At 34.3% G+C, this 14,067-nt stretch overlaps 1 protein-coding gene across 9 annotated transcripts in view; it reads right to left on the minus strand.

Moving 5' to 3' along the window:
* Nucleotides 1-14,067, minus strand: part of VPS13B (vacuolar protein sorting 13 homolog B) — a 717,975-nt gene that overhangs the window by 444,403 nt on the left and 259,505 nt on the right. For all 9 annotated transcript variants that reach the window (XR_007135424.1, XM_047783533.1, XM_047783534.1 and 6 more), the window contains exon 20: nucleotides 1,232-1,341. Coding sequence is in view for 8 of the 9 variants with exons in the window: in XM_047783533.1 (XP_047639489.1) it covers nucleotides 1,232-1,341 (110 nt within the window). In the remaining variant the exon portion in view is untranslated. The remainder of the gene's footprint in view (nucleotides 1-1,231; nucleotides 1,342-14,067) is intronic.

Here is a 14,067-nt window from a genome sequence, read left to right on the forward strand (position 1 = left end):
GAGGTTCCCAGGCTAGGGGTTGAATCGGAGCTGTAGCCACCGGCCTACGCCAGAGCCACAGCAACACAGGATCCGAGCCGCGTCTGCAACCTACACCACAGCTCACGGCAACGCCGGATCGTTAACCCACTGAGCAAGGGCAGGGACCGAACCTGCAACCTCATGGCTCCTAGTCGGATTCGTTAACCACTGCGCCACGACAGGAACTCCACAAGTTGTACTTCTTAATTAATTTTTTATATTCCTACATAAATATAAAATTATGCATTTTTCTATCAACTAGCTTTAAGTTTCCTCATGGAAAAAAATACAAAGCTATCCCATGTAAAAATTACAAAACTACAATTAAGTGAATGGGAAAATGCAATTCAATACCACATAAATTCAGCCTTAAAAATTCTCAATTCAGTAATACACTAGATGTGTGATAGTAGGTAAGTTTAATCTCAATAAGGATCAGTTTCTTCATCTTTGAAATGCAAATAATAAAACCCATCTATCAGAACTACACTTAAGTATCATGACATACATGGAGAATTACACTTAAGCATTCTAGGGGCTATAATGAGCTACGTTTTACTTTAAAATTTATAGCCCTTTAAACAAACACATCCCAAGACTTTTGCACCAATCATCCCAATACCAGGGTTAGACATACTCAATGCATGTTTGTTGAATAAATCTAAAGATGAAGAAGAAATGTACAGATAATAAAAATTAAAGCTCACATTTACTAAGGAATGCTTACGTATCTAACACTCTGAGAACAAATATGTAGCACTATGTGTCACTATGAGGAAAAATAAGCCAGTAAAACAGGACTACCTAGGAATTCCATGGTGGCATAGGGGTTAAGGACAAAGGTTGTCACTGCAGCAGCTTGAGTCCCCTGCAAGTGGTGAAGGTTTGATTCTTGGCCCACAAACGTCCACATGCCACAGATGCAGCCAATAATAATAATGATGATGATAATAGGACTACCTAACGTAGCATCTCTGAAGTATCTCCTGTACAAGCAGTTATAGAGTAAATCCCTTTAAAAATCAATGCAACTCTACTTTTTGCTCTAATTTCTTGTATAGAAAATAAAGAATATAATTGCTTACAAGGCACAGAGTGGGAACAGAACAATTATGGTACATCCATAAACAAAATCAATAAAAGAAATGAAAAATATAACTCCAATAAACCAAAAAAATTATATATTTAGAGAATTATAAAAATTTCTCACCTGCTGCATATGTTTACTGGTTCGTCTCTGAGGTTGATAAATGAGCCATGTGTATAAAATAGGGTCAATATTTACTGCTAGTCCTTGTATACTACAAAGAAGCACAGCACCTAAAAAACAAGATTTTAAAATTCTTATAATTCCTCCAAGAAATAATAAGCTTGACATCACTTTATATCAGTCATTAGGATACCTACAATAAAAAAGACAACAGTTAAGTGTTGTCAAGGATGTGAAGGACTGAGTTCCTGCTGTGGCTCAGCAGTAACGAACCCAACTAGGATCCATCAAGATGTGGGTTCGATCGCTGGCCCTGCTCAATGGGTTAAGGATTTGGCATTGCCATGAGCTGTGGTATAGGACATAGCTCGGATCTGGCGTTGCTGTGACTGTGGTGTAGGCCGGCAGCTGTAGCTCCAATTTAATCCCTAGCCTGGGAACTTCCATATGCCAGGGGTGCAGCCCTAAAAAGAAAAAAAGAAAAAAAAAAAAGAATGTGAAGGAATTCAAACCTTCATTCACTGCTGGTTGGAACATAAGATAGTGCAAATAATTTCGGAAGTAGTTTGGCATTTTCTCAAAAAAAGCAGATATACGGGAGTTCCCGAAGTGGCTCAGCAGAAATGAATCTGACTAGTGTCCATGAGGATGCAGGTTCAATCCCTGGGCTCACTCAGTGGGTTAAGGACCCAGCATTGCCATGAGCTGTGGTGTAGGTTGCAGACACGGCTTAGATCTGGGGATGCTATGGCTGTGGCATAGGCCAGCGGCCACAGCTCCAATTCGACCCCTAGCCTGGGAACCTCCAAATGCCATGGGTATGACCCTAAAAAGAGAAAAAGACAAGCAGAATATACAGTCATAATAAGAGCCAATGATTCTATTCCTGAAATCATACATCCATACAAAAACTTGTACACAAATTTTCAAAGCAGCGTTTTTCACAAGAGCCCCAAAGTGGGAAAACAGGAATGTCCATGAATTGCTGAATAAACAAAATGTGTTAAATCATACACTTCATCTGTGAAAAGAAATGAAGTACAAATACATGCTATAACATGGATAAACTCTGAAAGCATGCTAGGTAGAAGAAGCCAGTCACAGAAAACCACAAATCGTATGATTCTGCTTACATGAAATGGCCAGAAGAGGCAAAATCATAAAAAAAAAAAAAAAAAGTAGATTAGTGGATGCCAGGGCCTGGAGGGAAGGAAGACTGGGAAATAACTGCTAACAGATATGTGGTTATTTCGGGAGTGATGAAAATGTTCTGTAATAAGAAAATGGTGATTGTTGCACAACCCTGAAAATATACTAAAAACCACTAAATTATGCACTTTAAAATAATGTACTTTATGGAATATGAATTATAACTCATTAAATGTGCATTTGTCTTTAAAAATAATAAAAAATAAACATATTTTTAGGCATATATCAATTTCTATATTGGCCATGAGAATGGAAATTATCTCCCTGTTTGCTTATATTACAAAACTAACACATGAAGTGAAAGGAAACATTATTACAACCACTTAATAAATCACTGAAAATTACAGCTTTAAATGTTCAGAAGAGAGAGAGCTGCCTAGATGAAATGCAGGTTAACATTCTGACGTAAGACACAAAACTGAAGGGTTAACAAGTTAAAATTCCATCCCACTAACTAAAACATTTTTACCCCTCTCTGGTAAAAACTAGCTCATATAAATTCAATGAAAGCAGAATATTTCATTCTTACTTTATGTGAGGCTATCTATATATCTATAAATAAGATTTTGTATTTCCACGTATTTTTTTTTATAAAAATAGCATTTGCTCCACCAGGAAATATGGAATATGAAGGAAGGGATATTAGTCAGTTTTGCTCTCAACTGTATCCCTAGCATCTAAAAAAGTACCTGCCACATGGTAGAGGCAAAAAAAAAAAAAAAAAAAAGAGAGAGAGAGAGTAGTGGAGTTCCCATCATGGCTCAGGGGAAACAAATCTGACTAGGAACCGTGAGGTTGCAGGTTTGATCCCTGGCCTCGCTCAGTGGGTTAATTAAGGATTGGAGTTGCTGTGAGCTGTGGTGTAGGTCGCCGACGCAGCTCAGCTCAGATCCTGCATTGCTGTGGCTGTGGTGTAGGCCGGCAGCTGTAGCTCCGATTGGATCCCAAGCCTGGGAATCTCCATATGCTGCGGGTGCAGCCCAAAAAGAAAAAAAAAAAAAAGAGTAACAATACATGGTAGACAGATTCTCAAGTTAGCTGAAAAAAATCTCATTTATTCTATAATAATGCAAATGATGTAAACAATTACTACAATTAATATAATTAGTATTAATACCAAAGTCCTATGAAAAGTGAAACACACACAGATGGAGATACAAAGACGGAAGAGAGGAAACAAGTAAATAAAAGAAAAATTTCCCTTTTTTCAAAGCTTTGCACAGAATTATCAAGCAAGCAAAATTTGCCACATATACTCTTGTTCTACCTTACAGTGCTACTTCTCCCAGGAAGCCAGAATCAGCAGAGATCCCTAGGCAACACGCTGACACAACATAAGCAACCACCTCTTCCATGTACCACTACATGTGCTAGTGAGCAATGATGTCCTTAGATACATATCAGAAAGGAACGATGGGGAGAAGCTAAATTCAAGATGACTGTAAAACAGGGGTACATAATTGAAGCCAAGTGGAAAACACAATTTAATATTTTTTCCTGCAACAGGCAGATTCCTCATAAGAATTCAAATTCTTCAATTTCTCAAATGCTATTAGTGTACAGAATAAAAGCTTAAAATTTTGTAGTTATATTAAGGAAAATAAAATAGGTTTTTCCCAAAATTATATCCAAATAATCCTAAGAGCTTTACTATGCCAAAGATTATCAACTCCATAAACAAACATATATATAGTGCATACATATGTTAGTATATAAATAAAGCAAGCTAATTTTTTAATTTTTTTTTTATTTTTAGGGCCACACCTGAAGCATATGGAATTTCTCAGGCGAGGGGTTGAATCAGAGCTGCATCTACCAGCCTACACCACAGCCCCAGCAACGTTAGACCTGAGGCACATCTTCAACCTACAACACAGCTCAAGGCAATGCCAGATCCTTAACACACTGAGCAAGGCCAAGGATCAAACCTGCATCCTTTTGGATACTAGTCAGGTTCATTACTGCTGAGCCACAACAGGAACTCCACAGTTAAATTTAAATACTGTTTTCATTTTATAATAGCTCATTCCATCCAAATATGTTACTAAGTAAGAAAGAGAATTTGGTATAAAACAGAAGAAAGTGTTAATCAAAATCTTTTTATTTTAAAGAAATGAGTTGAACACATTTAAACAATGTGTGTGAAAATTTATTTAAATTCAAAAATATATCATTAAAACATAAAATTTAAAAGACCTTTCTAAAATCCATTACAGAAATGAAATTATAGTTAGATTGAAATTACTGTGAATAATTTCCTGTCACATGAGGAAAGGGCACCAAAATAACACATGGTTAACAATAAAGAATGTGTTTCACCAAAAGAAGGAATTACAGGCATTCCCTAGTGGCCTAATAGCCAAAGGAGCTAGTACTGTCACTGCTGTGGCTCAGGTCACTGCTGTGACATGGGTTCAATCCCTTGTCTGGGAACTTCTGCATGCTACAGCTGCAACCAAAAAAAGACAAAAGATAAAGATAAAAAAGAATTACAACAGGAAAAAAGACATTGGAATCAATAAGACTCAAGGATCCAACAAGAAAAGAGTGATGGGAACCACCTGGATGACAAGCGGTACATGGAAAACTTAGTAGCAACAATCACAATTATTAAATATAGGAAAAAGAAGTGTTATAAAGGAGAGGATATCATGACTATCCCATACATAATATTTATAGACAGAAATACATAAATTCTGGAAAAATGAACTAATTGATTAATCAAACTTATGACAATATTGAAAGAATGGGTATTTAAGAGGAATGTGTAATGGGAGCTGAAGAGGATAAAAGTTAGCTAATTATTACTTTCCACCATAAGATAACAATAAATAAATCTCTAAAATGAACAATCAAGAAAAAGTAAGAAAAGCCATGTTATTGCAAATTATGGAAGTAAACATCAAAATAATTACTGAAAAGATTTCAAACTAGTAACTGCTTGAAAAGAGACCATTAAAAAACAGGTACAGGAGTTCTCGTCGTGGCACAGTGGTTAACAAATCTGACTAGGAACCATGAGGTTGCGGGTTCGGTCCCTACCCTTGCTCAGTGGGTTAACAATCTGGCGTTGCCGTGAGCTGTGGTGAAGGTTGCAGACGCGGCTCGGATCCCACGTTGCTGTGGCTCTGGCGTAGGCCGGTGGCTACAGCTCCGATTCGACCCCTAGCCTGGGAACCTCCATATGCCACGGGAGCGGCCCAAGAAATAGCAACAACAACAACAACAAAAAAGAAAAAAAAGACAAAAAAGACAAAAAAAAAACAAACAGGTACAGCTGACATAAGAGAGAATTTAATTGGGATTCTCAAATAGAGAAAGCAGAAAAAAGAGGAAGATGAGTTTTAGATTTTCTTGATGAGGAATACCCTTATAGCCACGAGCAAAAAGCAGAATAAAATTTCTCTTGGAAAAAAGTCTCAAAGAATAGGTATATTTATATGTTTGACTGAGTCACTCTGCTGAACACCTGAAACTGATACAACATTCTAAGTCAACTATACTCCAATAAAATTAAATTAAAAAAAAAGAAAGTTTCCAATTCATTGTCATGTAACAGCCAAAAATTAAGATCTATGAGTGATTCCCATAACCAAAAAAATCAGGAAACACTACAGAAGGCAGTGAGACAGAGTCAGAAAAAAGAACAAAGAACAAATTTATACTCCCAAGCACTAAATATATCTGAATACAGAACATAAAAGAGCTATGTAGAAAATGTTTAAAATACAAAAGTATGGAATCATGAAGGGGAACAAACAATGAGAAAATACCAGCAAAGAACATATTTTAAAGAAAAATTGAAATTATAGAAATGGCAGATTTAACTGTTGAAGTAAAAAATTTATTGGGCAGGTTAAATCGAAATTATAGATTAGATACTGCTGAAGGGAAAATTAATGAAATAGAAGAAACACGATAAGATAATGTGTCATGAATCTGAGAAAGAAAAATGAAAGAAAGGTATTAAAATGATGTTAAGAGATATTAAACTGACTAAAAAGAACAAACACATATTTAATTGGATTCCAGAGGGAGTTACTGAGGAATGAGAAGAGTCAATACCATTAAAAAGATATCAGGTGAAAATTTTACAGGATTATTAAAAGATATTAAACCTCACACCCTAGAAGCTCAATGAATCCAAACTGAATAATTAAAAGTAAACCTACAGCAAAAAAACAACCAAACAAACAAGAAGATCAGAAAAGGACCAAAGAAAGATCACCTGGGGTATAAAAAAGCAAATACACTGATAACGAACTTCTTTGCATGTACCAAGTGTTATAAATAAAAGATGATAAAGGAAGAAAAAGAAATTAAATTGACTTTTATGAGTAAATAAATCAGATAAGTTTTATTCTAATATTATACATTTCAAGTACAAGGCACACACAAAATTTTTAAAATTATGATAAAAATATAGAGAAAACACTTGTATAAACAAAGCAGTTATAAATTTAAAAGTATGCAAACTGGAGTTCCCGTCGTGGCACAGTGGTTAATGAATCCGACTAGGAACCATGAGGTTGCGGGTTCGATCCCTGCCCTTGTTCAGTGGGTGAATGATCCGGCGTTGCTGTGAGCTGTGATGTAGGTTGCAGACTTGGCTCGGATCCTGCGTTGCTGTGCCTCTGGCATAGGCTGGTGGCTACAGCTCCGATTAGACCCCTAGCCTGGGAACCTCCATATGCCGTGGGAGCGGCCCAAAAAATGGCAAAAAGACAAAAATAAATAAATAAATAAATAAATAAATAAATAAATTTTAAAAATTTAAAAAAAAAAGTATGCAAACTGCAAAAGACAAAAGTAAATTAAGGAATTACACATATTCTCCACATTAGGTAAGTTACTTTAAAAAGTCTTTTCACATGTGCTCAAAACTAAACATGTTGAGTAAATTTTTAAAAATTTTTTTGATAAGTTATTAGCACACCTTTTAAACTTGGGTTTTAGAGAAAAGAAAATGAACATAAATAAAAAATATTCTAATATGAATAATTAATTTTGAAAGGCTTATTATAATAAAAAAGTCAAATACCTCACAACATTCATATATGATTGCATTATACCAAAAATGATTGATTTATAGACAGACCTGAACTTTATGAATATTAAGTAACAATAATCATCTATTAATTTAACAATTTAGCTGAAATTATAATTTAGAGATAACATTCTATTAAATTTAAAGTCATATCTTAATATTATACCCAATTTACAAGACATAGCCTTTAAAAATAATACGTAAGTTCTGACATATAAGTGTGCAGACAATTAGTTTGATACTGAGTTGACTCAGAACAGATTCCCCATAAATCACTAAAATCTGGCAATATATTATTCTGGTTAATTTTAGCTCGGGAGACAACTAATGAGAAAAGTGTGCTTTGCTCTTCTGCTCACTGCCAAAATGGCTCACTTAACCACATTCCATTCAGGCTTCTCCAATTAGTTAAACCAAGGCACCACTGTCATTTTCAGTTACATCCTAAGTTGAAGAATGAGAACTGAAATAAGGGTAGAGACCAGAGTTTCAGAGCATTAACGCTAAATATGCATGCTTCTTGTCGCTTACAGAAACCTTGTCAACCAATGAAATTGTTCTGTAAAATATCAAGTTATTAACAGGAAAAACTGCCCTGCATTTATCTTGAACACAGACATATTAATCTTCATCTAAGTTTTAGTGGTTAAAATTCACTTCTTTTCTATTATGTGACTATAGTAAGCACTTTTTAGATTTCTATAGCTCTTAAGAAATTATTTGCTACCCTTATTTTTAAGAATAATTTTAAGAATTATTACACAGTTAAGTGAACAAAAAAGGAAGAAGCAAGACTTCAAAAACAAGGGTGGAGAATAAAGGCAAGATAGAGTAATCAGAGGCTAAGAAATGACAGAGCAGGGATGAGCTGCCAACTACTGGCAACCTTACACAACGTAATTGTCAAATTTAGCATATAAATGAATCATAAGATTTTTAGGTATGTGCGTATTGTAGCTCATGTTACTTAATTAACAATTTTCCCCCTTCTCTTAGGATACAGAAAATCCTAAGAGAATTCTATCCCATTGTAACAGTAAGAACAACCATGTAACCTATTAAAGCTTTTCAGCGTTCATCAGACAGATTTTTCTATGAACAAAAACCAAAAAAGTGAAAGGCCCCGCACAGGGCAGAAGGAATGAATAATGGCTTTTATTCTCCGCACAGTGGTAGGAGGAGAAAAAAGGTGATGAGAAGAAAACAACCAAATGTTTAACAAATGTTTAAAGGGCTAGTTGGAGGGCAGAAATGACAGCTTAGAATCTCTGTGAACCCCAGACACAAAGGGAATCTACCCACCTGCCACTGCTTTGCAACATACCTCCGCTGAATGCTCAGGAGAGTAAGAGGGGACAGGACTGGAGAGATAAAAATGATCCCCCTTAGATGCAGGCTCATGGAACCTAATGAAGTCTGAGTGCAAAGAAGGATAACAGAGCAATCTCACAGCCATTCTGAACTTTTCAGGGAGCACCAAGCAGGGCAATCTGTGCTAGGCGAAGAAAGGAGGAACTAAGATAGATCCCTCCATAGGACAGATGAACAAGATATGCTGAAGCCCGAGGGTATGTAAGAACTGAGAGAAAAGTCACAAACCATACGCAAAGTAAAATTCTGATTCTATACTCAAAAATACTTAAAGTAGGGAGTGACTTATTATAAGTACAGCAAGAATCAGACCCAGGTAAACAAAGAATAGAAAGCAAAGACCAGACCCAACTAAACTGCACCAAATACAGGACAAATTAAGAGGCATGCCCTTTTGTGGGCATAAACTTTATTTATCATAGGTTATATTATTCTTTTTACATACAATGTTTGGCATTCAATTTTAAAAAAAGGAAACGTACAGTAAAACTAGAAGAAATGACTCATTATCAAAAAAGAAAACAGTCAATAGCACCAGTCTCAAAGGCAGCAAATACTGGAATTATCAGAGGCTTTCCAAGAACTCTGCTAAGTATGCTGAAGAACATAGTGAAAAAGGTAGATAAAAAGTATGAACTGGAAGGTTCCCATTATGGTGCAGTGGGTTAAGAATCCGACTGCAGGAGTTCCCGTCGAGGCGCAGTGGTTAATGAATCTGACTAGGAACCATGAGGTTGCGGGTTCAGTCCCTGCCCTTGCTCAGTGTGGTTAACGATCCGGCGTTGCCTTGAGCTGTGGTGAAGGTTGCAGACGCGGCTTGGATCCCACGTTGCTGTGGCTCTGGCGTAGGCCGGTGGCTACAGCTCCGATTCGACCCCTAGCCTGGGAACCTCCATATGCCACGGGAGCGGCCCAAGAAATAGCAAAAGGACAAAAAGTAAAATAAAAATAAAATTCTATTTTTATCACGCATCTATACACACATACATATCAATGTTACTGTCAAAACCAATTTAGATTAAACAAAAACATTTATTAGATACATATTTATGTACTTATGTAGTTTATAATTCCCATCTATCCAAATTCTACACATCCTTTGATTCAAATTAGCTTCCAACATTAAGACTTCTCACCACCATTGCCCTCTCCATTCTCTGGTCAACTGCAATACTGAGTATTAAAGAGCTCATCTTAGACATTGACTCAATTCAGTTTTCTCAGTAAATAAGAATGTCATACGTTAAGAATAAGGATGGCAAAAAAAAAATTATGAGCACTTTAGGAAACTGAAGAATGTGTGAAATAGTGACACATTTTATTGCTCAATAACATGAAAGACCCATCTGTGTTCCCTGGTCATGAATTCAAGGTGACTCAACTCATCTTCATGGCGTATTTTTCTCCAGTCCAGTTCAGGTACAGAGAAGGCAGAAGTGGACTTCGATGACTCTGTCATTTTATTTTTCCTGCTGTTGTTTTTATTTTTTTTTTCCTCTAGATCAAATGGTTACTGAAACAGTTTTGTCAAGTATTAAGGTAACAACTGGTCTCCTATGTGACTCTTGTGTCTTATTTCCCAACTGGAACAGAATCCAAAAATTAGATTTAATAGTAACCTCATGTCAATAATTAATACTCTGTGCTATTTTTTAATTCTAACTTTATTTCATGACATAAAAGCCTAACACCATAGAGGTATTTATAAACAGCTTGAAAGAAAAAAGCTTAAAATTTCTAAATGATAAAAGATACCACAGACAAAAGTAAAGGCAAAAGGAAGACTAGGAGAAAATATTAGAAGAATATAAAACAAAGATAATGTTCATGACATAGGAAGACCTCCTAAAAATTATTTAAAAAAAAAAAAAGACATACAAGCAAACAGGAAAATGGGCAAAGAATGTAAGTAGACAACTCACAAAATAAATACATCCAGGCTTCACTAATAGTCAAATTACTCACAGCCAAAAAATTCAAGGTAAAACACTAAGATAATTTTTCAGTGATTAGCAAAAGCTTAAATGAATTAAAGTCTATTACTGATGGGGCTGTTAAGAATAAAGCACTCTCATGCTCTGCTGAAAGAAATGGAAATTGGTAGAAGTCTCCTTGAAGGATATTTTGGAATCACCTATTAAAATTTTAAATGTCTAACTCATTGATCCAGCAATTTTAGTTCATGGAATCCTACATTTAACAGTTGTAGATGCTCTTAAAAGTATATTCAAAAGATGTTCATTTTTAGTATTATTTATAGCAACAAAAATGTAAATAGGGTCAAATTTTAATTATTTAATAGCACATTATTCAGGTATTAAAGGATGAAGTAGAATGGTATGCAATGAAACCAAAATAAGTGCAAAAGTCCTAGTGCATAGCACAGGGAATTATTTCCAATCTCTTGGGAATAGAACATAATGGAAGATATTATGAGAAAAAGAATGTACATGTGTGTATGACTGGGTTACTGTGCTGTACAGCAGAAGGTGGCACAACACTGAAACCAACTATACTTTAATAAAAAAAATTAGCAAGTGCAGACTGGTATACTTAAAGCGAAGGAAGCAAAGTGTATGCATAAGTGAACTGCACAGAAATATCAGGTATTACATATATATGTGTGTATATTTGAACATAAATATGCTTTTATATAATGTATACTTAAATATAAAAGTATAAATCTAGGTGTATGAAAGTGAACATACAAGTGATATATTCTAGGAAAAGATCTGCAAGTAATGAAACAAGCTGCATACAAATCAAGGTAGAACACATCACTTAACAATTAAAATATATTACTATATTACTTATATTCTAAAAGCATTAAACCACACCAGCATTTTTCTTTTTCTTGTTATTATTTTTTTTCTTTTTAGGGCCTCACCCAGCGTATGGAGATTCCCAGGCTAAGGGTAGGATACTATAACTAAAAATCAATTTTGAAAACCAATTCTTCAATTTAAAATGGACTTTATTTTAAAGAAAATACAATGAAAATATAGACTATAAAACATTTAATCATTATAAAAATTATTATCACTGGCCCACCTCAGTAAAATTTTGTCTACTGCTGATATCATGATAGTTTTATTAATTTCAAATATTTCTGCATCTCTTTTATATACAGGCCCAAAACTTCAACATATCTTAATTTTAAGGCTATTAGCTTAGATTAGACTATAAAGACACTACAAAATTATGATAAAATTACCTTTTGAATTAATGATGCATAAAATATGAATTAATGTACAACTTAGAATAAAGTAGTATTGAGTTTGGTTTAAGTAATTTAAAGTCAATACTGATAATCTCTGAGTGTGCTTAATTCCAAATAATAATGTCCTGATTTAGCATTTTAATTTTGCTGAATCTATGAAGTTACTCACATCTGGCTTTAATTTTAAGGACACAGAGTTAAGGGTCATATACATGTATTTCTTTTTATAAAATATCCTAGCAGGAAATTTAATAAATATTTTTTATTATGATGATTCTTGAACTGGAAGAAGAATCTTCAAAGTCATCCATGTTAGATGGTGCCTGTAGTTTTTAAATCCTGTGTATCAGCAGTGGTTGGAAAAATGATTCTTTCAAAATTATGATAACATTCAGTAGACTAACCAGGAGACAGAATATACCTTTCAATTTAATTAGGAAATCTTTGAATACTAATTTTTTATTAACAATAATAAATCTTAACTTGGAAATAAAAATGAATGCTTTTTTGACCAAGACCAGACAAGCATGGATTTTCTGACACTTTATATCATTACTTCTCATTCCATCTGAAATCCCATGGCATAAATCACAGGATAAATTTCTAGCATTCCTAAGTTCAGGATTCTGCCCTCCATTCCATCAGTCACCCTTCTCCAGCCTAGTTATTTCTTTCAACTTTTCAGAAATTAAGACTGCTTTTTTAAATACAAGAACCCTAGGATCACCATGTTTCAAATAGAAACAAAAAAGTTTTTTTTTTTTTAGAAAATCACTTACCTGCATGTATCAAAACAAACAAACAAAAATCCCCAATATTTATGTTTTTCACAAAGTAACCTGAGACTAAAGTGATTTTTCCCTTAATTAAGCTTGCCTTGGGGGGAAAAAACTGATGGCTGAGGCAAAAAATAAATTTGCATGTTTAATTTACCCTACTATTTTCCAAAAACACTAGACCACTTCACGGTTATCTAGAATCTTATTCTATTTACATCATGTAAAATGCCACAAAGTCTCTGAAGTATGCCAATACTTTATTCTACCTGGCCATGGCTCCAGTTTGTACATCTTTCTATTATAATAGAGAAATAAACCACTACAAGATACATGTAAATTTGAAGAGCAGGCAACATTAGACTTATACAGAGTTCTCAAGTTTATAGAGCTTACATGTGATATGTGAGGATTAGCTGTCAAAATTAGAGGCATTCAAATTCAAAGAATTCTGGTTTCTGTACAACATTCCAGTATTAAATTGAATTCATGGTTGCCAATCATTAAGAGAGCCAAGAAGTCATTAGTATTCCTGGAGTTCAAACTGGATTAGTCTTAATATCAAAGATTAATTTGGAACAACTACATAAAATACAGAACACAAGGAAAATTAATGAATTATTGCTGTAGCTATTAAAACCAACCAGAATTATAAAAATACTAATTTCATACTACTTTACTACTTAAAAAGATATCAATGAAGCTTTGAGTGACGTGCTATTTAAAATTCTTTTAAATGAGGCTGTCGGATTTATTTAATCCCCAAATTCCCAGACATACAATTTTAAAAAGTTAAATCAAAATGCTAGCAAGGATATGGTATAATTGATAGTGTAACCCAGCCTTCAGGCCACAGACTGAAAATAAAATTATTTAAGTATTTTGGAACACAGTCATTCCAACTTGTTTACATATTGTCTATGGCTGCTTTTACGTGGAAACAGCAAAAATGAATAGCTGCTAGAGATATATGGCCCACAAGTCTAAAATATGTATGATAAGCCTAAAAAATAAGAAAAAGTTTGCTGATCCCTGTTAACACATTATTGGTAGGAGTTTAAATTAATCTAACAGTTTTGCAAATGATTTTGGTAATAAAAAGTTAATACCTTTTAACTAATCAATTCCATTCCCAGAAAGTTTTGCTAAGGAAATACAGAAATCACTTAATATTAAGAATTTCACACATAGTTATTTATAATAGAAAATATTT

Source organism: Phacochoerus africanus, chromosome 6, assembly GCF_016906955.1.
Source record: "Phacochoerus africanus isolate WHEZ1 chromosome 6, ROS_Pafr_v1, whole genome shotgun sequence".
Lineage (NCBI taxonomy): Eukaryota > Metazoa > Chordata > Mammalia > Artiodactyla > Suidae > Phacochoerus > Phacochoerus africanus.